The sequence below is a fragment of the Populus alba genome, chromosome 9 (assembly GCF_005239225.2).
Source record: "Populus alba chromosome 9, ASM523922v2, whole genome shotgun sequence".
NCBI lineage: Eukaryota > Viridiplantae > Streptophyta > Magnoliopsida > Malpighiales > Salicaceae > Populus > Populus alba.
This window is the reverse complement of record NC_133292.1, coordinates 5732247-5756318: the sequence shown is the minus strand read 5'-3', so window position 1 is coordinate 5756318 and position 24072 is coordinate 5732247. Positions and strand designations below refer to the sequence as shown.

At 33.1% G+C, this 24072-nt stretch overlaps 4 protein-coding genes across 7 annotated transcripts; 2 read left to right on the top strand and 2 right to left on the bottom strand.

Moving 5' to 3' along the window:
• Positions 1 to 4461: 4461 nt before the first annotated feature.
• LOC118035111 (agamous-like MADS-box protein AGL15) lies at positions 4462 to 10988 on the bottom strand. The gene is made up of 8 exons (XM_035040600.2): positions 10485 to 10988; positions 9215 to 9290; positions 8236 to 8300; positions 8045 to 8144; positions 7897 to 7938; positions 7606 to 7647; positions 7331 to 7506; positions 4462 to 6800 (listed from the first exon to the last, which is right to left on the bottom strand). The coding sequence occupies exons 1-8, from the start codon at positions 10664 to 10666 to the stop codon at positions 6713 to 6715; spliced, it is 771 nt and encodes a 256-aa protein (XP_034896491.1). The 5' UTR covers positions 10667 to 10988; the 3' UTR covers positions 4462 to 6712.
• LOC140955960 (UPF0496 protein 4-like) lies at positions 5106 to 6035 on the top strand. The gene has a single exon (XM_073411435.1). The coding sequence runs from the start codon at positions 5106 to 5108 to the stop codon at positions 6033 to 6035; it is 930 nt and encodes a 309-aa protein (XP_073267536.1).
• Positions 10989 to 14984: 3996 nt separating the features above from the next.
• On the bottom strand, positions 14985 to 19189 carry LOC118035112 (uncharacterized). 4 transcript variants are annotated; one of them, XR_004685131.2, is made up of 9 exons: positions 18863 to 19189; positions 18063 to 18176; positions 17882 to 17950; positions 17723 to 17742; positions 17568 to 17620; positions 17276 to 17306; positions 17082 to 17163; positions 15912 to 16158; positions 15351 to 15484 (listed from the first exon to the last, which is right to left on the bottom strand). XR_004685131.2 is itself a non-coding variant. In XM_035040602.2 (9 exons), exons 1-8 carry the CDS (start codon positions 19044 to 19046, stop codon positions 16004 to 16006), a joined length of 708 nt encoding a protein of 235 aa, XP_034896493.1. In that variant the 5' UTR covers positions 19047 to 19189; the 3' UTR covers positions 15353 to 15484; positions 15989 to 16003. The 4 variants fall into 4 exon arrangements, 3 of the variants coding, with proteins under 3 accessions (XP_034896492.1, XP_073267419.1, XP_034896493.1); XM_035040602.2 differs by having other exon boundaries at positions 15353 to 15484; positions 15989 to 16158; XM_035040601.2 differs by lacking the exon at positions 15912 to 16158 and having other exon boundaries at positions 14985 to 15484; positions 18863 to 19187.
• A 3798-nt stretch (positions 19190 to 22987) lies between these two features.
• On the top strand, positions 22988 to 24028 carry LOC118035259 (glyoxylase I 4). Its single transcript, XM_035040797.2, has 2 exons — positions 22988 to 23424; positions 23757 to 24028. Exons 1-2 carry the CDS (start codon positions 23116 to 23118, stop codon positions 24009 to 24011), a joined length of 564 nt encoding a protein of 187 aa, XP_034896688.1. The 5' UTR covers positions 22988 to 23115; the 3' UTR covers positions 24012 to 24028.
• Positions 24029 to 24072: the final 44 nt, after the last annotated feature.

The following is a 24072-nucleotide window of genomic DNA, read 5'->3' as shown; positions in this document are numbered from 1 at the left end:
ATTGAAAGGACATTGTACCATTCTTCTTTTTTTAACAAATTCTTTAATATTGACTTCAGAAAAGTTTGGACTTTTTTATGTTAATTAACTGACCAATATCTTTTTTTGATTTAGAATAAAATATAACTCGGATAATCATGAACTTTTTGAATGAATTTATTATGCTTTACTTGATTTGATAATCGGAATTTTGCTCCACCAATCCCATTATATATTATTATTATCTTTGTCATGTTGTTATAATTTGAAATGTTTTTTTTTTCATAATTAGAAGAAACAGCCAGTGAGTTCAGTCGGATTGTAGCTCAAATATCATCATCACAGTAAAAAATACTAAAAAATTAATTAAACTGAAAAAATTCATAAAACAATAATTAAAAAAACTAAACAATAAAAAAAATAATTAAAATTTTTAAAAAACTGACTGGTTTGGTTTTAGTTTTATAAGCTTGAAACCGAAAAAATCAAACCAAACAGAATTCAAACCGAAAAAATTGAAAAAAAACTGAGCCAAACCGGTTTGAACCGGTTTTTGTCATAAAAAATAAACTGAACTGAAACCGGTTGATTTGAATCAATTTTAAATTCTTTTTAAAAAAATTTAATTTAACTATTTTTTTTATTTAAAATTAAACCGGTTCGAAAATAAAGCAACATCGCCTCCTTCCTGCGATAAGTTCCTTGCCGAGCCTCTCTTAAGTTCTCAACTGCAACAAAAAATGAAGAAGAGAGAAGAACTAATTACATTAACATTTGATGATCAATTTTTTCATAATTATAATGAGTCGAACTTTGTTTTTCTTTGCCAATGAATTCAATTTTATTAGTTTTATAACTAAAATAAGAATTTTAATACCTTTTTTTAATTTTTTTTTTCACATTAAGCAAGTTGTTAGTATACGTAGTTTAATTAACTTCTCCTTTTTTAGAAAAAAAACAAAAACTAATAACAAAAACTAATGGTTCCAGTCTTGGATTCCAAGTTGACCCCCGGCCAGATTTTAAAACTATACATGAAACCTTAAATAATATAAAATAAGTTTATTAAATCACCATGGCCACCAATTAAAATCTAAAATAATAATAGTTAGATTACATCAGAATTTATTAGATTATTAAATTGGGTTAATTTTTCTTATAATATATTTTTGGTTGTCATCTTATATTATCTTTGACTCTTTCAGATAAAATATTAATATTTTTTTGTAATATCTTTTTCCAGACACTACTAATAATAACAATAACAACAACAACAAAATCATTATCTAATTTTGTTATTCTTCAGGGCTTTTTCAAGAGTTCTCAACTATATTACTAAATACAAGTGATCAAAAAAAATATTAAGAAATGTTTAGGGATATAATTTATGTTATATTTTTACTTTTTATAATTGCTACTAATATTAAATAAATAAATAAAAACATTCATAGAATTTATATCCATACCTATATTTTCTTATTTATTTGTATCCTAAACATGATTAAAACAATAAAATAATAAAATTGTATAAAAATAGAAAAATATTAAATTAAAATCATTTTACGAGACACCCTTGGTTATAGTTGACTTATACTGTTCTTTTTTTAATTGAAACAACTGTTCATGTGCATTGTAAAATATTTACCTCCGTTTACTAAAATAATGGGCATGGAGAGAAGAGGACTAGTTTGTCCCTGTGATCTATTCCTTCTCTTTTTTCGTGTCACTCTATTTTTTTTTTTCTTAGCTATTAAATCTTAGATTTTATTTTTTTATCATTACATCTTTACGAAAGTTTTAATTAGTTTTTATTCAGGTTAATTAATTTGTAAAAAAAATATTTTGAAACATTTTGTGTAGAAAAATATATAAAATAAAAATTATATATAAAATTAATATTTTAAAATATAGCTGTGTTTAAGATGTATTATTTTTTCTTGCATAACTTTTTACCAAACTATGCTATTTCTTAAAAAATCCTGACAATATGCGAATAATGTATTATTGGACTACCCTTGACGGTCCGGGGGCTGGGGAAGCCGAAAGTAGGCGGGATTGGTTTTACCTTTACATCAATGGATAACAGTGCAATTATTTTATCTTTTGGAAAAAAAAATATGGACATGATGTGGGGTCCACTGAAGTCAACGTAATATTCCTTGTTTTGCTGCAACTGCCTGGAAAAGTGACGTGGAAGCCTACAAAAGCAGGAGCAGGAAGACAGGTGATGTCCGAGAAGGGTCCCCTCCCGAACCCAGCTAGCTAGGAGCCATGAGGCACATAACCACCATGAAAAGTTAACCAAAGGCATAGAGGGAATAGAACAGAATGTGTAGTCAGAACTCCGAAGTGTGGGGTGCTGGCTAAAAGGACGGTGACAAGACCGTTGGGGCGGCCACTCCCGTCGGTTGCGTTAAGAATATGGTTTTGGTTCGAGCACACACCAAATTTGCTGCAGTAATTTAACTGTTAGGTTGAGAATTGAGATGTTTTTTGTTTTTTTGCCCTTTGCAAACCAATAATCAAAAGTGGGGCATGGGATGCGATTACAAGAATTCATACAAAATCATATAAAAATATTGATTTTTTTAAGAAAAATCAAATTGGTAAACTAAAAGTTCTAATAGAATAATATCATTTTAAACAAAAATTGAGTGAAATAGCATACATTTTATTTTGTCATGCTTTTAAAACGTGTATTTACTAAATATCGCTATTTTTAAATATAACAAGATAATTGTTATACTTTTGAAATACGATAACTTAACATATAATATCATTGTCAATTCTCTAATTCAATCAGTCAACTGATTGATTCAGTTGTATGAACCAATCGATTATTTTATAAAAAAAATATTTTTTTAGAAAAATTTTATTTCAAATATGTTTTATTAGTTTAAATATACATCTTTGTTCGGCTTGTAAACTAAAAAATAAATTCTAATTAAAATCTTAAAAAATAATTGTTCATACAATGATTATTTTTTATTTTTCAGTATTACTCAACCAATTTATCCAGAATTTAATTGATATCACGATTCAGAATCATGATATTAAAAAATGTGTTGTTTTACTAACCTTTTTTATTACTGTGTTAATTTGCCATTTCGTTTTAATTTTGTATACTAATTATCTAATTTGTCCAAAAAATTGCTATGGCATAGGTTATGACGTTGGCAATAAAAATTGTGACACCATATAATCCATCCTTAATATTTTTTTATGATTTTTTTTATTTAAAAAAGCTAGCACAGTAAATTAAAATATTGGTGAATAATTACAATTTAAAAAAACACTAACAAAATAGCAAAATATTAGCCGGTCGTGATTAAAAAAACATGGCTTTTCATGGATGTCGCTATCGTGATATCCAACAAAATTAAACCCAATCTCCATTCTTCTCCCCCAACATAAAAAAGAATATTTACTAAATATCATATTTTTCAATCATAATTTCTTTATATACACTGTTTTGAAATTGCGACAAGTATGAATTGTAATATTACTCTAAAATGTCTTGCAGCCATGACAAAAATTTAAATCTTTTTGTGCTAATAACCCGAAATAGCGTCTCTATATCGCCTTTGGTCCTCAAAGAAGCCACATTATCCACCCAAGAAGTCCCCCCCAATAATTGTCAGTGTTGCCTGTCATCTTTTTGGAAGTTTTCCAGAAGCATCAGCTCTTGTTTTTTAGCACTTTTCATTCTTCAATGGTGCCAACTTCATTCCGACCACCACTCTCCGTCTGTCCATGCACTTCCAAGAAAGAGAAAAATGGAATGTTAGACCTTCTTTCCTCTGTCTGGCTCGAGGAATATTACCACTCGGGAAATCGCGGCGAGAGACTTGGGGACGGACCGCCTCGGGGCCCATCAGTAGTTTGTGAGGCCTTCCATATCATATCAGCCCAAGCCCACTTACCATATGAGGTGATAGCCTGGGCTGGTATGCTCTTGGAACAGAGTAGTCGAGTCTGGCCGCCCTAGCCCAGCCAGAGCTGGACTTTCTCTGATGGATATTTTGAGTTCTCGAAACAGGTCAGGCCCTGGGAGAGACATGGGCTTAGTGACCATGGGTTTTTATATTTTTTTTAAATAAAATAAATTTTTAAAAATAAAAAAGATATTATTTTAATATATTTATAAATAAAAATCTTTAAAAAAAAACTATCGTTATTAATATTCCACGCGTGTAGCTTTCATCAAGTTGCAAGATTAAAGGTATCTTTGCCAATAGAATCGCTTCATCTGTCAAAAGCTTATCAGCTCAACAATCCTAAGAAGAAACCCACACGAAAATGTATAGTACTTTAATGTAGGATACTTTTTGAGGGGTGATAGGAACAGACACAGTATTTCTATTTGATCATTTCATCATCACTTTGATGAGAAATTTTTGATAAATTTGGTTGGAGAAGCTCATCATCCTTCTAATATCCAACAGTAAACTTTATTTTTATTATATCGATCACTTGAACTCGGGGGGCAAGGATTATTTGATATTGTATGGAACTTGGATTCTCGTTGATAAACACATTAACAAGGCCGGGTGTAAATAAGAACATGCCCCTGTTATAAAGCTAGGATGATCTGATCTGATTCCAGTCAGCAGCGTGTCTTCAAGCATACCTTTTGCAAGCAATTCACGACCTTTTTATATTGATTAACTATTTGTGGCAGAGATGGTATTCGGGGGGAGGTGAAGCTCCTCTTTCCTTCGTTTTCCTTCTTCGTCTTGCTTGTCCATGAAGGCAGGCACAAGTGGGCCTCCGAAGCACGTTGTTGACTTGTGGTTGGGACTTTACTATTCCAAGAATTCCATAACACAACGTGTTTGAGTGCAGCTGAAGAAGCAGATGCAATACGATAAGATAAGCACATTTGACCGCTACCTTTTTTCCATTTTATTATTAACATTCCAAGGGTCGCATGACTTGCTGGTTTCGCCCACGTTTTGTGCTGCTGTTTCGGGTTAATCCAAGTCAGATATCAACTTGTCGAACTACTACTTATAGGCCATTTAATATTGCTTTCATTATAGACACATTGACCAAAACCAAACTTTCAAATATACCTTTGTGTACCTACCAGAAAGAAAAGCTACCTGCTTTGTATTGAGTTGCGAATGGTACTCTTGGTGGGAAGGATTAGCAAGCTATGCTCCAAGATGGAGAATCACCATCAGCACCAGCAACCAGAAGCCTTATCCGCTTCTTTACAGGCTTTTAGATCCGATGTTTCAAATTGCGTACACCAATTGTGCTTGGATTTGAAGCCCGGGTCGGAAATCCTGTCCTTCTCATGGGTTCTACAATGTTTTCAGCTTATACCCTCCATCAATAAAGCTTTTGCAAAGCTGGTTGTGGATATAGACTACCATATGAGCAAATGGAAGTCCCAGTCTGTTGAAGAATATCTCAAGTATAGCTTGAGCTTGCTGGATCTTCTTAACTCTGTTAGCTCTTCTCTGTCTCATTTAGAAAGAGTTCGGCTTTCTTTGGCTCATTCTTTGAGCCTCGTGGAGAGTTCACCTTCTTCGGCAATTGAGCATATCAAGGCAATCAAGTTCAACAGTCCAATCAAGCATTTCAAAGGCCAAGACAACATTGACGATGAGAAAGAAAGACCTTGCTCTGGTGAGGAATGGATCATTGATCAAGCTTTGATTGAATTAAAGAGTGTAGGATTCTGGGTATGTTATGTTCTGTTGGCTGGTCTGTCCGGTGATGCTAAGGCATACTTGGAGATGAGAAAATCGACTACTGGGATGTTCTCTAACTCTTCAGTGATCAAACTGGACATGAGTATTTCTGAAGCAGTAACGGATAGAGGGGTTGTGTTAAAGGAGGTTAAAGAGCTGAAAGATGCAGCAGATTGTATTGCAGCGGCCACAGCTAATGAAAAGGTAAGTCATCGAGCTGAGGAGATGCAGAGAAGATTGAAAGCATTCGAGCAGCTGCTGGATGGTTTGGACAAGGAAGTAAACTCTCTCTTCTCCAAAATATTGGCTGGAAGAAATGAATTGCTTGATGGCATTCGACATACGAAACAATAGTTATGTTGATCCTCTGTATATAGGTTGTATTATTTGATTGTATTATTTTCTGATTGTAGCTATAGAATCATTTGTAAGTGGCAGAACGCCTTTTTACGTTGTTATGAACTTTGAATTATTAAATACTTGTGAAAATTGTCTCCATGATCTCATCCACACAGTCGATATTTTTCCAGTAAGAGCAGATGCGATGCAGGTTTCTACATCTATTAACAGGCTGCAAAATAACGAAGAGAGGGGTGTAGCGTAGCAGGTTAGAGGCGTTCCCACCCAGTGGCTCGCCCAGGCTCAAGTCATCACTGCAATGCTTGGTAGCAATAAGATATCAAGGATTTTTTAATCTCACAACAAGTTCAAATGATTGGATGAAGAAGTGTAAACCTTCGTCTCATCTACCATATAGAAAAGCTAAGTTCACCATTTTAGTCATTGCAAGAAACTAAGCACTACATGCCATTTCAAATTTAGGCAAACCAACTACAGTTCTGTTCTTTCTTCCTCACTGGAAAGTTCAGTCTTCTCTCCTATAAAAGCAATATCCGCAACCCACTATTTTCATGATTTTCTTTTGATTGGCCAAACTGATGTCTCAAGAGAAACTTTAGTCAACTGCGGCATATTCTTTTCAGTTTTGTTGGCTATATTAACATTACAGGAGAACGGCAAGAAGGATAAATTTACAGCAGGCTCAGTCGACTATCTGAATCATTGGAATGGCTTTCTCCTTCTAGTGCTTTCCTCTTGCGATTGGCGTCAGTTGGCAGCCTGGGAAACGTAGAGCGTATATGAGAATGAGAACCAGTAACATAGTAGCTATACGCAACAATAGTTTGATCAGGCTACCCTTTCAGATCATTTGTGAAAGAGAGAATGAGACTGAATCCGTGTAAATAAAAGAGAGATTGAATCCACTGCTACCAGAAGGAAGGTATGAAAAGAAAGTGAGTCCATATCTATGAAAATCCGTAATCAACTCTCCCAAAGAAAATGAATTATCAAAACTTTGTATGAAGACTTTAAACCTCAGCTAGAGTTTGGTTGGTTTGTGTTCGAATGTGCAAGGAAGCAAAGGAAAAAAGACCAGCAACAGAAACCAGTATGCCAATTCATAAGAATTGAATGATCAAGTGTCAAGTTCCAACTCAGAAGTACCAGATAATGCAACTGCGGGTTCACTACCAAAAAAAAAAAAATTCTATATACAAAATCACCTAAACGAAAAGGAAACAATAGGCAGCCGCATGCAGCCAGTCAGATAGAGGATAGAGGGTGAATAATGCAGAAAAACAGCATACCCTAAATGTAAAGTTGTGTCTGAATCGACTTTCTCAATGGAGCAAATATAGTGGGCTACAGGAGGGCTTGTGGCGCCATTGTCTATGGGAGGATTCTTCCTTTCTGTCGCATAGTATTCAAGATAAGTTGGGACTGGATGATCAGTTGATGAAAGGAAACCTCGAAGCTCCTCAATCTTCAAAATGTAAAGAATAAACAGTACATTCCATTATATATGTCAGACTTTTCAAAGAAAAGAAAGAAACTAATATTTGTATCAGAAAACAATCCTTGCCTGTCTGCGCAAAGTTTCATTCTCCAGCATGGCCCGCTGTTCCTGGAAACCAAAAACTAAATGAAGTACTCTGAAAAAGAGTATCAGTTTTCATAACAGGATGGATCATAACCTTACTCCAAAAAATCTATGACAACATATAACAAAAATTAATTTTCAGCAAGTATTGTTTTTCCCTTCTGAAAATGATTGCAATATTCAGAAGGACAGGAGAGTACCATAATGTACATTGTCTAAGAAAAAAAGGATTTAGGTCAAAGGAAAACATGCTTCATTAAGAGCTCCAATTACCTGTACTCTTGATTGCTCTAATTGTTCCATCAGTAAGTGCTCCTGCAAAGGTAAAACTTGTGGTAATTTACCACAACAACCAAAAATCTCCCAATTTTGCTTTCATAACGAAACTTGGATAGGCAAAAGAAGAAAAATACAGCAGAACCTTTTTCTCTTTCACGAATAACAACCCTTCATTTAACTGATTTTCTAGTTGTTGCAATTCTTTTAAGCTCAATCCAGTCAGGTCCATTCCCGAAAGTCGCCTATAAGTTGAGAATCAGAGACAGACAATAAGACCTTGCATAATTCCAAAAGCTACATTTGACACAATCAAATAATTTAGTGCAGACATACAGCTGTTTCACTTGTAGCTTTGCAATTTCTTCTTTTAGAACATCGACCTCTTTCAAATCTGGTTTCTGAAGAAGAATGTACAGTAGAAAAAATTAATCAAAACAAACTGCTCCACCTGATAAAGAATCTCATCCAAAAAACAGAGTTTATACGTGCGCAAACCACAAAACAAGCACATTGAATGATATTCTGCGAGTGCTAAGGGGTGAAAAGGGAGAAAGCAAGTGCAAAGTCTCATCAATTTTCTCCAGCGTTTCCAATTTGAGATATTTTTGTCTTCGTGTTTTGTTTTAACTCTACTATTGGAAAGCATTTCTCCTTAAATTTCCATAGTACATCTTTTATTTACGTGGGGGGTTGGGGGGGGGACAATGATCCTGCTAGCGATGCTCTAGGTTCCTCCTTTTGTGTGATCCCTAAATCCAGAGGTAAATGAAGCCGATAGATAATTTTACTTCATATCCGAATCAACAATCCCGCCTGAGGCTATTTATCAAACATTGTGGGGATCCCAAAATGTAGAAGTCAAAACAGAGGGAACAAGTTAGTATTTGTTTCTTTTATACTGTTCGTTTTAACCTGGCGGACATAGATAATTTGCATACAATTTCACAACAAAGCTTATTCAGGAAAAAAGTTATCAAACATCATAATTTTGGTAGGGATGCCTAAGAATCTTTCAATCTTTAAGGCATTGCATAACATGGAGCTTGTTATCAAAACTAACCAAGAAAAATTTTAATGCCTATACGAAAGGAATTGCATGTATTCACATCTAATTCTCTTCTCCAAAATAAATTCTCTAAAAATTGAATTTGATAAGCCCATACTAGCATAGAAAGGAAGAGACAAGGTATCAGAAGAACGAAAAATAAGAGGAAACAAAAATAACACCACCTTTTTTTAAGTAGGCATGCCACCAGCATGCACAAACACACAAGAACATAAGGTACTGGTGAAAACATGAATCGAAGACTACCTCAGCCTTGCATTCTATTTTAGGCTGCTCTGGGGAATCTAAGAGCTTGTTATATCTCGAAAGTGTTCTCTTCATGCTGCCAAAAAAGACCAATAAGAGAAATTTAGTACTTTCCGTCACCTACATGTTCTAGGTTTTGCCGTTGTTTTAGCTGAGAATGCTTTAGATAAAAGCAAACTGACAAACACTTGAAAGAACTCAAGGAACATAGATTTTTCCCTAGACAAATAAACAAATGAAACACAATAAAACAGAGTGATAAAACATTTTGAGAAGAGGTTGAAAACGAAAGTAGAAGGAAACATTCGAAACATCCATGACTAAAGAAGCAGAACATAAGGTTGAAACCTGTCAGTATTCAATAGATTAAATGTCCTTCATTTCCTGAAAATACGAGAGCAAAAATCATAGAGATCAAGAATTTCCATGCAGAAGCCTCAACTCCACTAAGTTAAATAATACAGGCGAGAGTTTAACTTGCTTCGTTACTTTATTTTCCAGGATTACACCGCGGGGAGAAATTTTTTAGGATCTAATGATGTACTAAATAATAAATTCACGGGCACAATAATGTGCTGCTCATCAAAACATCTTTAGAAAACAGAGCACCCAAAAACGGATCCATTAAAGTGAAGAAAAAACCCAAAACGTCAATCCTTTTGCATACATTGCAAAAAATCCCTATTTTGTAAATCGACTTAATTAAATCTGAAAAAAAAATTATAGGAAAGGTATCTCTATCAACCTACGACAACAAATGCACGTGAATCAATGTAAGCTAAAACCCTGCAAAAATCTTTCTCAGAAAACCTCAGAGAAAACCATTCCAGCAGACAGCAGATATGATCCAAAGTCGCATGCAAAAAAATGCAAACAACCCCCCTCAAAGAAAAAAAAAAAAAACATGATTCCACTATTTAACCACTTAATTAAAAGAAATTGCGACGGTAATTTAAAAAGAAATCATGAACGCATGTTAATTTATGAAGTTCACAAAATAAAAACTAAACTAAAAGCTCATAAGTACGAAAAAATAAAATAAATAAATATATATATCCTATTTTTTAATTAAAAAACCTGAAAAAAAAAGTAAAATAGCAAAAATGGACTCCAAAATCACAACACAAATCAACGAAGTTATGCTATCACCAGGTAACACATGCAATCACCTAAAAATACTCATAAATACCAAAAATTTACCAAAAAGAACTAATTTTTACTCAATGAGCAATATTCTGGGGGGAAGAAAACAGAGATTATACATGCATACCCAGAACTGGAAAACTCAAAAAGCTTGCCAGTATTTGAGAAAACAATTACAGCAACCTCAGCATCACAGAGAATGGCGAGCTCTTGAGCCTTTTTAAGCAACCCGGCTCTTCTTTTTGAAAATGTGACTTGCCTGCTATTTGTATTCTCAATCTTCTTAATTTCAATCTTTCCTCTCCCCATTATAATTTTCTCTTGAAAACACAAAGACTCAATTGATCAAAAACCCCTAAGAAACCAAAAAACCTGAGCCTTTGAAATCAAGAACCGATGTCGATGGTCAGGTTTTAAAAGAAAAGCAAAGGACTTGCTTTCTTAATTTCTCTAGATAAAAAGAAAGGGGCTTTATTTTGGGTTGCTAAATATAGAACAGAGAAGAGAAAGAGGGTCAGAGCGAGAGAGATAGCGCGTTTTTATTGACACAAATGGCCTGAGAGAGAGAGAGAGAGGGGCTACAAACGGCGAGTTTGCATGGCTCTGTACTCCTCCTATTTAGAGAGAGTGTTGCTGCATGATTCCTTTGCCACATTTGGAAGTGGTTAGGTGCTGATAGACTTTGTGGGACCTACAAGTTTTGTCCTTTGGGCAGCTCCTTTGCATAGCCTCCTCGTTAGGGAGGTTTCAATTTTTATTTTATTTTTTTGCTGTATTTAGTAATTTTAGCAGTAGTATTGCTAATTGTTTTCTTTTGTATGTGTTTTATTCCTTGTATAGAGGTCTAGTTTTTTTCATGGTCCATTTTAAGCTTTTATTTAGCTATTAAAATCTTGTTTCCAGTTACTAACGCATCTTACTGTTCACGCTATTGTTTTTGCAAATGGGTACTGTCCATAATTCTTAGACTTCAGAACGTTTAAGAATGCGATCCTGTTTTATAAAAATTTTTATTTTTATTTTTATTAAAAAATATTTTTTATATGTTTTGAATTATTTTCATGCGTTGATCTCAAAAATAATTTTTTAAAAATAAAAAAAATATATCATTTTAATACATTTTAAAATAAAATTTTTTAAAAAAAAACAATTACAATCATACCATTAAATAGACACATTGATATTATAATTTTTAATTTTTTTTTTAATATATTATTATTATAATGGTCCCTCGTCAACTTTATAGGACCCACATGTTTTGTACTTTGGGCAATTCCTTTGTAGCCTCCTCGTTAGGGAGGTTTCAATATTTTTATGTTTTTCTTACTGTATTAGTAATTTTAGCAGTAGTATTGTTAATTGTTTTTCTTTTGTATGTATTTCATTCATTGTATAGAGATCTAATTTTTTTTACATAGTATATTTTACCTTTTATTTTTAAAAAAATAGCATAGTTTGCTAAAAGTTTTTTAAAAAATAACATTGATTGAAAACTCATTTGAAAAATAACACAGTTTAAATATAATTGTGTTTCAGAATATTAATATAATACATAAGCGTTACTTGAAATGTCGGTCACATCTCATAATATATTTTTCTATACAACCACTACTTAAAATAAAGGTTATTTAGTGGATGTTTCAAAATGTTTTTCTTTTACAAATTAATTAACTCCAACAAAAGTCAACCAAGCATTTCATGAAAATCTAATGACCAAAAGATCATAGGATTGAAAATCCAATAGCCAAGAAATAAAAAGAAAATAATGTGATGCGGCAGTAGAGAGAAACGTAAAGGAGGGGGGAGAAAGAATGAGTTATTGGGGGCACACCAAGACGGGGGAGAAAGAATGGGTTACCGGGGACATACTAGGATTTTATTTTTAACATACCTGATATCGTTAGAAATATCTCGATGAAACAATTCTGACTACACTATAAAAGAACATCAAAGAAGGTCAAAATTAACTCTAAATAAAACTCTTAACAAATTAAAATCATATTTAACGATCTTTTAAAGTATGGTTAGAATCTTCTAATCAATATCTTTATAACAGTATAAGTGTGTAGAAAACATAACCTTGTTGTATCCTGGGTTGAATCTTGAATCTTATTTATTGATCATTGGATATTCATCAAAATTTGAATTGATTTTTTATGGAAGTTAATTGAATTGGTAAAGCATGGTTATTAGAACAACCACTATTAAAAATAGCATTTGTGTTTAACTATTATTTTTAATAATAACAGTTATATTCAAATGATATTATTTTTTAAATATTTTTAAAGCATGTGCTATGTTTACAAAACTTGTATGAAATGATGTTAGAATTATAAAATACCCTTTTATTTAGCTATAATTTATTGTTTCTGGCTAGAAGCGCATCTTCCAAATCTATAGAGTTTGCACTGTTCAAGGCTATTCTATATTTAGTGCTCGAGTTCATGACCGCCATTTATTACAGATAATATACCATAAATAGTAGCGTCGTGTAGCCTGTTTGCATCTCTTTGCTATTTTCCAAGGGGCAAAAAAAAGGAAGAAAAAAGAGATACACAGAAGAGAACCCTTTTATGCCAATTTTATCTACTCTTTCTTTTTATATTCATTGTTTACCAAATTTAAGGGGAGGATGGTAAATTACTAAATTGCTTTCGCTGTTTGCAGGTTTTGATGCTTCTTGTGGCTGTACTGCACTTAATGCAGTGATTTATTTATTTTTTCTAGATTTGGTAAAAGCACTGCCAGAGACAGTGAAGGCTACTCGTAAAAGCACGGTGTTTTGGGCTGCCATTTTGGCTGTAGTGGAGAAGAGGACTTGGGAGTTCTATCTGTATTGTAACTGATGCTTGCTGTAAATGTGGTTTTTGGTCCTCGTTGGATTTAAATTAATTTCCAGATTTAGTGTTTTTGGCTACTTTAGAGCGAAAGGTGCAACTGCTGTATCAGTTCTTCCCATGACTCTATCTTGGAGACGAAGCCGTTTCTACAGCCGGATCAAGAGTTTTGTAAAAACAATTATATACAGGTCTTGTTAATTTTATTTTTCAGAAATATTTGAAGTGTAAAACCAAAATATAATGCATGTTTTAATAAAATAAATCTATAATTATATGTGGATTAACATATGTGATCTTATTAGGCCGTGTCAAGATGTTTATTTCTTTTTATTTAATTAGATGTTGATATATTTTTAACCAAAATAATAATTTATACTATTCTTAAATAAAATTTCATTCATTTAAAATGAGACGAAAAAAAATACATTTCTCCCATCTAAACTTGATTTTCTTATTAATTTATATTTGATTGTGTTAGGGAAAAACATGTATTAAAATTACAAGTACTGTTTTCTAAATACAAGCTTATCAGAGAGTAAATTTAAACACTAAAATAAGATCTTAGTATTTTATATATGATTGAAGATAGAAAAAATGATAAATGTGATAAAATAATACAAAATATTTATTGAAAAATAAAAAATAAAAAATTGACAGTAGGCCAAACAAGATGGCACGTTAATTAAAAATAAATAAATAACATGTTACACAAGGCCTACAAGGTTTCTTCATTTAAAAAAAAAAAAAAAAGACAATATTTTTTTGTTCATTTTCAACCAATTGAAAATCAAATAAAAAACTCATTTTTAATTATTTTTAGTCTAAAAACACCTAAAAAATTTTATAAAAATGTTAATAAATTTATTTATAGTTAAATTCAAACTTTATCAGTCTCGAACTACTTTTCCAAAACAGGATTAACATTTAAAAATATTTCAATAAAACTTCTCTCATCAATTAAAATTTATTTGATATCAAAATTAATCTTTCTTATCACTAGATGAGTTTCTCTCCTTTGTCATTTATCAGCAAGTCTCTTTTCTCATTGAAATTCATGACTAAAATTAAATAAAACGAACTTTTAAATTAAAATTAAAAAAAACTAGGAAAAACTTAGGGAACGAGAAAAAAAGAAGTACGTGTACTAAAAAGAAAGTTAACACCTAGAAACATTTTGAGCATGCTGTACTTTCATCACATTATTTGGAGGGTTTTCCCCTTCTATAGACGGGTAGGGTTATCATTGATCTCTATCTCCCCCTTCATCAACTGGAATTTCCCGACACTAACAAATAGGATTTAGCTCCCCTCAAGCTAGGGATAACATAACACATCATGTCTGAAATCTTAAGACATTGGTGGTTGGATTTCTTCACGGGGAAAAAATGACTGTCTGACCATTTCTTCCACCAAGAAATTACAAATGACCCAGCAAAAGAACGATCGTATCTACATCAAAAGCTTGGTGCCTAGTACTTGAAAGCAATTTATTTCTATCCTCTTCAACAATAAACTCAGGATTCTTAAACTGTAAACGTATCTACAAGCCTATATTAGAAGTTCTTCCCCAACAATGCCAGCATTTTGGTTGCTTTTCAGAGCAGTTCAGATGACACCAACAGGAGACAGTCAAGGTAAACAGAATAATACGAGGTAAACTTTGCATGATGCCACTAGTATTTTGGTTTCCTATGGGAATGGTGAGAGAAACATGGTTGGTGCTGGCAGCGGGTTCATCCAAAGAAGACACCTGAAGAAATGATGGGGAGAACAGTAGATGCAGCTCCTCCAATGAAACAAGTTTTACAGTGAAATTCATGTAAAAAATAATGAACTAGAAATCAGAATCCACTCCTATAAATGATACAGGAAGCGCCTATTTCACAGGCTTTTCTCCAAAGGGTTCAGATATCGTTCGCTCCTATTATTCATTTGCACAACCAGAGGCTAATTTTAAAAGTCGAGGGAAGCAACAACAGAATCTCTATCTTGTAACAAAACTGAAAGGGCAACAATAACTAGTCCTTATGGCACAAGCAACAACAATCATACATCGAGAACATTACTACTTGAATGTATTAGTCTTATAAAGCATCAGCAATCAATGGGTAGGAGGATATATCACTCACTTCTGCCGTTTCATCCATCTTTTTACACACATATATAAAGTGAGAATCCGGATCTTCCAAAACAAAATCTGCTGGAAGTACACCCGTGTCAGAAATGGGAACAGGTTCCAAATGTGAGTTTGATGAGCTACCGCCTGGTTTTTCAAAACCTGGTCTGGCTGAAAAGGTATGGGAAAAGGGTAAGAACAAATTCTAGCTCCTTATATTGAAGTTGATAACTTAATTGCTATTGAGAAGCTCACAATAGTATCATAAAGTCAATGAAAAATCAGGATTCCGAAGTCAAATGCATCCTATACTACAAATGACAGGACTGAAAAGAGATATGCATCAATCATAGATAAAACATGATCATAAATAGAAAATGCTAACACATTCCTCGTGCACATATGGCACTTGAATGGGGATCACAAGTGTCATTGCAGAATGGATTTTACACTATGATGCATTGCTTCAAAAAGATTAAACATTTTAAGTTCTAAAATAGAAAAAAGCCCAAACAAGGAAAATGCTTCTTCCATTTCAAAAGACAATCCCTATTTACTTCGTTCATTACACCATGGAACACAATAAACAGGCACCTACACTTGCATACTGGTTGATTTTCCTGTTGGCATCACAGGAATAATACAGGTTAAGAAACCACAAATGGTTAGACCAACCGAAAATTTATATTATCAGTTTGGAGGAGATCGCAAGGCATAGCTGGCTGCAATTGAGCCTTGAGCTGACTTGCTCTCAGTTTTAGTGCTCCATACACAGCTAATATCATTGGTAACATCAGAAAGAATGCTACCACTTGCATATGCCTTGCATGAAACTTCCATTGTTCCTTCAGGAAAGTAAATAGAGGAGTCAATCTGAAATTCCCCAGTTACAAAGTTTATCATATCCATTGAAAGTCAACTTTAAATTTCTTTAAGAACCATTATCTAATACTATTTAAGAACAATTTGAAGTATTGCATGCAGCATGGAACAATCTATTCCCCAGAGACAAGAAAAACTGATGCTTTATTTCACAGAACAGGCACATTCTATATGTAACAGAATCCTTTGTGCATGAGAAGGCGGCAGTGCCTGATCCCCTTTCAAAGTTCCTCGAGATACAGTATACTTCAATACAATGAGTACCAGACTTTAGCCATATTGTTCACATAAGCTACTGAAACAGCAATTTATGACTCCAAACCAATCACAAGGACAGCTAGATATATAAAATGCCTAGCTCCACTGCTGTGAACAGCTGAGTTGATATAGTCAAAAGCTATGAGGTATCAAACCTTAAAGCTAATAATCAATCTAACTGGTAGTTATGACAATGAAGACTGAAAACAAAGAGTCTTACTTAGAATATGACTTGTCCTATATCCCTTTTTCTATACTCTTTAACCATTTTTATCTTATTTATTGTTTATTTCTGCAACGACTTCCTAATGCTCAGAATCGTTTTACCTGCTATGTATTTCACTTGAGCACTTTAAAAGGATAGTTTTTAACCAATACTTTTAATTATAACAATCATACAAGGAGAGTTTGAATTGCATAATGAATAAATGATGTGTGTTGAGTTTGGAAAGAGAAATTGTACAAACATGTACATGGATCATAACAACTGTGAACTTTAAATCAAGCCTGAATTAGCAAGTTGAATATAACAATTTCTGACCCAAAGTTAATGAATTCAACATACAAAAACTGTGAGGACAGAGAAAATATTCTGTAAAGCTCAAGGTGAAAAGCCAAGAACACTTACGTATTATGTACAATATGATTTTCCAATTGTAAATGGACCGGGTCAAATGAGGCATCCTTACTTTGGGATCACCATAGGTTATCTGTATATGAGAAATTTTTAAAAAAAAAAAAAAAACATCATTTTTAAGAATTTCCAAAAGCATAAGGTGAAAAATGAGAAGAATATAGCTTTTTATTAAGGTATATGGTTACCAACATATAAATTCCTCCAGGTTTAAGAAGCCTGCAAGAACAAAAGGGGAAAAGAAGTTAGTGGAGATTATTGCAATTATAAAGTGCACATACACACAAAAACACACAACACATTTAAGAAGCCTACCAGAAAAAAAGGAAAAGAAAAGTTAGTGGAGATTATTGCAATTATCACGTGCAAGTACACACATAAACATACAACAGCATCATATTTACAAGGAGAATAAAGCATATATTGTTAACACCAAACAAAATGAGCAATAAAACTTGTAAAGTTTATGCATAGTACAACCTGCTTACTTCCCCAAGCATTCTGACACTGCTAATAGAAGCATCACTGCCACACTACACAGATATTGTACAAAAAGTCAACATAAGGAAAGAATGGTCCTAAAAGTCTCAGGACTAAGAAAAGAATTTATAAGAGCATGTGGATGCACATCATACCATCAACGAATCGAGAGTCCCTGGATTGAGGATTGGTAGGCCATGAGAAAAGGAGGATGAATTTGAACAGCAAGAACAAAGTCAACATACAAACCACCAAGTTAATAAAAAACCCATCAACATTAAAAAGAAGATCTAAAGGAAGAGAGAGGAATATACCCTTGTCCACAACAGCATCAAAAGATTTGTCAGGGAAGAAGCTCATATCTCTAGCATCCATTTCCATGTCTATCATACATAAATCATAAAGGAAGCTCACACAGAAGTAGAGGTATCTAGTTAAGAAATGGCAAAGTTTAATTACACAACGGAAGATAAAGCAGTTCTTTTAAAAGGATACAATTGAGCTGATGGACATGCTCGTATTTTCTTCTCATAATATCAATGGCCACTGACGAAATATCAATGTTCGTTATGTTTTCGTATCCATCCTCAACCATGTTCTCTGACATAACTACAATGCAAAACCAATGGCATCGTATGAATAATCGAATACATCAATATGCATACAGAAACACACACATGCACGTGAGCGTCTCTAGATGCACAAGAACAGTAAAACCCCGTTTTCTTTGCAGAGTTCGGGAGCTCATTTGATAAGAGATGTCCATGCAATAAAGCTTGTCCAATTTTACAGTTGGCAGAAACATTACTGGTGAACATCATCATCAAGATTAGGGTTACATCCAGTCTACCAAACAATCTGTAAAAAACAATTTTGCACCAAAATTCGCTGTTTGGGACTCATATTTACATTGCAATGATTTACAACAATTTCACTAAAAATTTGAAAATAAAGTCAGATTAATTAAATCCAATATCAGACCTTACTAGTGGGACAGGCTTAACAGCGCATACAAACTTTAACGAGTACTTCTTTTATTTCTCACATTTCGATCTCCTACCAGAATAGCATTCCAGTTCAGCCCACCAAAAGTTCTAATTCAAAAACAAACATTGAGCTGATTCAAAACAATAAATCAGCGCCGAAGTCCAATAATTTCAGTACAAAGAACAAAAACGGGAATCAATTCGAAGACTGGGAATTAGTTGTGGTAGTAATGATGATAATGATAAAAGCAATAATAATAATAATAATGAGGGAGAGGTAGGGAGTGAGATTTGAGAGGGGGTAATTACGGGCATTGCCACAGCCAACCATGAGGACACGAGAGGAAGTAGGGATATAACGACGAACAAACGGGCGAAGAGAAGAGTAATGCTGGTACCAATCGAAGCTCTCAGCTTCCTGGACGTATCGCGCGTCCCAGTACAAGGCGTCTCCATAGTTGTAAGTGTTGCAGCTAGACACGTCCCTGTACATCTTCGCTTTGCTATTTCTGTTTGGACTAGGAGAAGCGAACAATTATTATGGTTGTGTTGGTGTCGAGTTGGCAGTGGTGTTGGTGGCGGCGGCGGCTAGTTGGTGGTTTGGGGGGGTTCGGTTGTGAGATGTGTGGGCTAACGCTACTGTTGAGTGATTTCTACTTTTTTTTTTGCCCTCGGGGTTGCGAGGGACTTTCAAACTACGAAATAAAAGTACGTTAAGGTTATGAATTATGACCATAATTTCAAAACTCAACCCGGCCGATCGGGTCAACTCGAAACTCAGTCAATTTAAATTAAAACAAATTAAAAAAAAAATTTAGGAATGACCTAGGTTGACGGGTGAAAACTTGGGTTGCAACTCGTTGATTTTTATTTTTTTTAATAAAACGATATCGTTTTTTTTTTTTAAAAAACAAAAATTGACCCCCGTGATCCCGGTCAAAATCAGGAACCCAGGGCCTTGAATTGAACCGAGTTTAAAAACTATGCTTATGACCTCCCAGGGTTGGCCCCTTTAACGGAATTTTCAAGAATTTTCTCTAATTGATATGAAAACTAGTATATTAGCTCCCGATTCGCAATAGATTAATATTATTTTTTTTAAAAATATAAAAATTATTAAAAGTATAAAGAATGTTTTGAGTATCTTGGGTTAGGTGATCATGTCAAGCTCAAGTCGTTTTGGTCTAGCATGATTGTCTAATCAAAGACTCTTTAGGATCTGCAACCATGTCAATACAAGTAAACAACAAGCAATGAGAAGAACAATTATACATTTTAGTTATCAAGAGAGAGAAAAGAAAGAAAAAGCATAAACAATCGATTACCAACGGCAATCCAACCATGATATATTTACATGCGTCACACCATGTGAAAGATGGCATAGTTGCGCATCTATTTATACGATTGATGACTTGCTTTGACCACTAGCAAGCATCCATATGCCCTTCTTAATGGCGCGCGCTCGTCCACTCACTGGGGTGTATAGGAACACACACCAACAACTTTTTAATTAAAAATAAAAAATACAGTGTGAAAATACTAAAACGCCCCTCATGGTCCTCTTAATTACACAACATACCTATGTAATTTCACTATCACAATCCATAATAATTTGTGTATGAGGTTACAGTAAATCTTAATATCATTTAGCTTTCTTTATAATATAACTAGATAATTAGTCTACTATATTGACATTTTTAATATTTTTTTAGTAGAAAAAAAATTAATATAGAAATTAATCTGACATAACTCGATTTTTTTTTGAATAGGTTCAAAGACAAATTGAGTAATTGATAACAATATTTTTTGACTCAAAATAAATATTTTAGATAAGATTTTTTTAATAAACATTGAGATGACAATATATTTGATCAATTTGGGTCAACTTGAGTTAATATTCCAATCTGCATACTAAGTCATAAGATCATAATAACCTCATTGAAATAAAATCAAAACAAATTAAGAAATTAAATTTTTAATAAATTTGACATTAAATATGAAACTGGGAAAAAAAATCGATTAAAAAAAGACTCAAAGAATAACTCTAATCAACCTGGGCTAACCTACCAAACTTGTAAATCGGATTATTATGAGATCAAAATAATTCCAATAGAAAATCAAAATAAATTATAAAACTTAATTTTCAGTCAACCTTGTATTGAAATGTGAAATTAAAAAAAAAAAAGATTAAGAAGGGCAAAAAAAAATAATAAACTTGAGTCACTAGAATTAACCCATTAGGCTTGTAACTTGAGTCACGAAATGAAGATAACCTCATAAAAAGTAAACAAAAATAACACAACTAAGTCTAATTTTCTGTCAACAATATTGAAAAATAAATCTAGGAGAAACAAAAGTCAAATAAAAAAAAAAAAAAAAACTTAAATCAATCAAGTTAACTTATTTAGCTCATGGTTTGGGTCATAAATCCGAGTTAAACTTATAAAAAGTAAATTAAAAAAAAAATATAACTTAATTCCAATACTGAAAAATAAATTTGAATTTGAATATATTATTTTAGAAAAAAATAAAAAAAAAATATTTACTCAAGTGAATAATGCTACGCGAGTAAGGGTAAAGTAAAACCCCCCCGCCTCCTCTAGTTTTTTGCTACTCTTTCCTTAACTTTTCTTGTTATATGCTACATTGTAGTCAAAACGTTATTTTTTTGAACTTGAAAAAAAATATATTTAAGTCATGATGAACTATTTGATTTTATTAAACTTTTTTTTTAACTTGAATTTTTATTTAGCATGGTTTAAAAATTAACTTCTATAAAAATTGTTTTACATGATTTAGTCAACTTGGTAATTTTACAAGTAACCCAAATAATAAATGAAATGTATGGTTTGATGTAAGCAAAAAAAAAAAACTCAAGATGACATCTTTTTTTTTTAATTTTATGACGGTAATATATTAAATCGAACTAGACTCATAGCTTAACCCATCAAACTTATGACCTGATTACGAGCTTCATTAGATTTAACAACTTAATAATATGATATTGAAAATAGACACTCGTAAAACTAAATATCAATTAAATACGAAGATGTTTATTTGAGATTGTGATAACTTTAGAAAAAGCTAGCAAGAATAAATTGTACATATCAATTCAAAATTAACCAAGTTTTAAATGATAAAATTAAAGAAAAAACAAAAACAAAAACAAAAAAGGATTCCATTCGAAAGGAAAAAAATAGAAGATGAAATTATTTTTTAAAAAAAAAAAGGAAAGAAAAGGGGGGCTTACCCAATAAGGTAACATTGAAACTTTGCTAGCCGACTTCTTGTCTAGTATGAGTTTAATATTAACCCGTTTAGGAATAGCCTTGACGTGACCAAATCGACTTGACATGTTTAAAGGCAATCATAAACGTTAAAAAATGTGGTTTGACTTTTAAAAATAAATTAGGATAATGTATTGTTTTTAATATTGAGATGATATATTAAATCGACTCGAGTTTCACTGCTTAATCCGCCTACCTTATGGTCCGAATCATGAACTTCATCAAATTTAACAAATTTTAACTATTTTTTACTTGATATGTGAATCATGAACTTCACCAAGTTTCACTACCTTCTTTTTTTTTTTTTTTTAAAAAAAAATTAGATAGTCAACTGGTTACATCCGTCATCTGGATTAACCCAGATTTTTTCAGCCAAGTCTCCTTCTTATTCTGCCTAGTTAGACTAGGTTTTAAAATTATAATGAGAATCAATTCAAAAATAAAAAAATTTTTTTTGAAGGATTAAAATTAAAAAAAAAAATCAAAATGAATTTAATCATAAAGTTTTTTTAAAAAAAGTCTGCTCTTTCATTGCGCTGGGGTTTTACCCAAGTTCTTACGACGGGAGATGATTGTGGAATTAACAATTAATGGATGGAGCAAGAAAAAGACCACATAAAAACAAAATCCACCATGATTTCTTTCTGAAACCCAAAATTCTCACACCAAACGAAAGCATGTGTTCATGAATATTTTTCTATTTATTGCGACTAATCTCGTGAAAATCCAAGAAGCAACTACGAGATGTGAAATCGGCAACGGCGGGCTCGCAAAGCTAAGCCTTCTAATTTTATGCTAACTCTTGCGGCATTTAAGATTCCAATGAGTAACCATTTGATAAGTGTTTTAGTAATAAAAACTTGAAATTAAAATGGGTTTTTTTTTTAATTTTAGATTTAAATTTTATAACTGTTGATAATTACTAAAAAAATTTATAAATATTAATTTTTAAAATTTATAAAATTAATTAAGGTGTGTCCAAACTGTCCTAGGCACAGTAAATTAATAATTTACAAAGAAGTGATATAGAATTAGCCGCCACCGCTTCGCACGGCACAAATGTGTCAAGTGTCAACCATCCAAGGCTACAACGTAAAAAAATCACACACATCAACAACCACGCGTCATCGGTATCCCATACGTGTCCACTGCCCTAATCTGTGGGAACCTTAAAAAAACCCCACCTTCAAACGCCATGCACAGCACTGGCGGTGCTAGCACCTCAGAAAAGTACTATAGAAACACAGAGGCCGGCCGGCGTTAAACTGTTAATTAATGGAAAAGAACGAAGAGACTAATAACAACAAGGAAGAGAGGAACAACGAGGGGAAAGAGGAGGACCGAGTTCCTCAAATGGCGTTGAATCACATCTCGAGGCTTTGTAGAGACGTGAAAGAGTCCATTGATTTCTACTCCAAGGTTCTTGGACTGGTCTTGATTGAGAGGCCACCAGCCTTTGAATTTGAAGGAGCATGGCTGTTCAATTATGGCGTTGGGGTTCACTTGATCCAGGCCAAGGATGAAGACAGCTTGCCTAAAACAGATCGTGGCTTGGATCCCATGGATAACCATATTTCTTTTCAGGTATTTGATCATTCGATTCTCTAGCTGTCAAAAGAAAAACGAATTGTGATTCCTATATTCATATGGATAAACGCTCGATCGTCGATACTTGCTGAATACAAAATTCCTTAAAAATCCTCAAGTTCTCATTTAGTACGTTGATGCCTTTTTCCTTTCCTATTTATTATCCGGTGAGGCATCAGGCCCTGAAAAACAACTGGGAGCTAGTTTTAACACAAGGCTGATCAATGAGAGCCGAAGCAATATGAATGTTGGATGAACTTGCAGATGAATTATTATTTATTTATTTTGTGTGTGTGTGTGATACGGTCAATAATTCATTTATGTTGCAGTGTGAAGACATGGAAGCACTGGAGCAGAGATTGAAGCAGTTCAACGTGAAGTACACGAAGAGGACAATAGACGATGATAAAAACGGAACAAAGATTGACCAGCTTTTTTTCTGTGATCCAGACGGGTACATGATCGAGATGTGTAACTGTGAGAATCTTAAGCTTGTTCCTGCTGGCGCATTAGGCAATATAAAGCTTCCATGCGATCGACATAATCCTCCTGTTGATTTTGAGAACGGGCATCATGCAAAATAAGACTTCTGGTTTTCGTTTTTTTAATTTTTATGAAGAACACGCATCAAAAAAGTAGTTTCTT

What these genes read in the sequence shown, in the direction of transcription:
- LOC140955960 (XM_073411435.1), top strand. Translation starts at nt 5,106, where the DNA reads ATGGTACTCTTGGTGGGAAGGATTAGCAAGCTATGCTCCAAGATGGAG.
- LOC118035111 (XM_035040600.2), bottom strand. Translation starts at nt 10,666, where the DNA reads ATGGGGAGAGGAAAGATTGAAATTAAGAAGATTGAGAATACAAATAGC. An exon ending in TTTGAGTTTTCCAGTTCTGG is followed by an intron (nt 9,291 to 10,484) that starts GTATGCATGTAT and finishes CTTTTTTGGCAG; the next exon opens with CATGAAGAGAACACTTTCGA. An exon ending in TATTCGTGAAAGAGAAAAAG is followed by an intron (nt 7,939 to 8,044) that starts GTTCTGCTGTAT and finishes TTACCTTTGCAG; the next exon opens with GAGCACTTACTGATGGAACA.
- LOC118035112 (XM_035040601.2), bottom strand. Translation starts at nt 19,046, where the DNA reads ATGTACAGGGACGTGTCTAGCTGCAACACTTACAACTATGGAGACGCC. An exon ending in GGTTGGCTGTGGCAATGCCC is followed by an intron (nt 18,177 to 18,862) that starts GTAATTACCCCC and finishes TTTGCATTGTAG; the next exon opens with TTATGTCAGAGAACATGGTT. An exon ending in AATCATATTGTACATAATAC is followed by an intron (nt 15,485 to 17,081) that starts GTAAGTGTTCTT and finishes ATACCTTTTCAG; the next exon opens with CCAGACCAGGTTTTGAAAAA.
- LOC118035259 (XM_035040797.2), top strand. Translation starts at nt 23,116, where the DNA reads ATGGAAAAGAACGAAGAGACTAATAACAACAAGGAAGAGAGGAACAAC. An exon ending in ATAACCATATTTCTTTTCAG is followed by an intron (nt 23,425 to 23,756) that starts GTATTTGATCAT and finishes TTTATGTTGCAG; the next exon opens with TGTGAAGACATGGAAGCACT.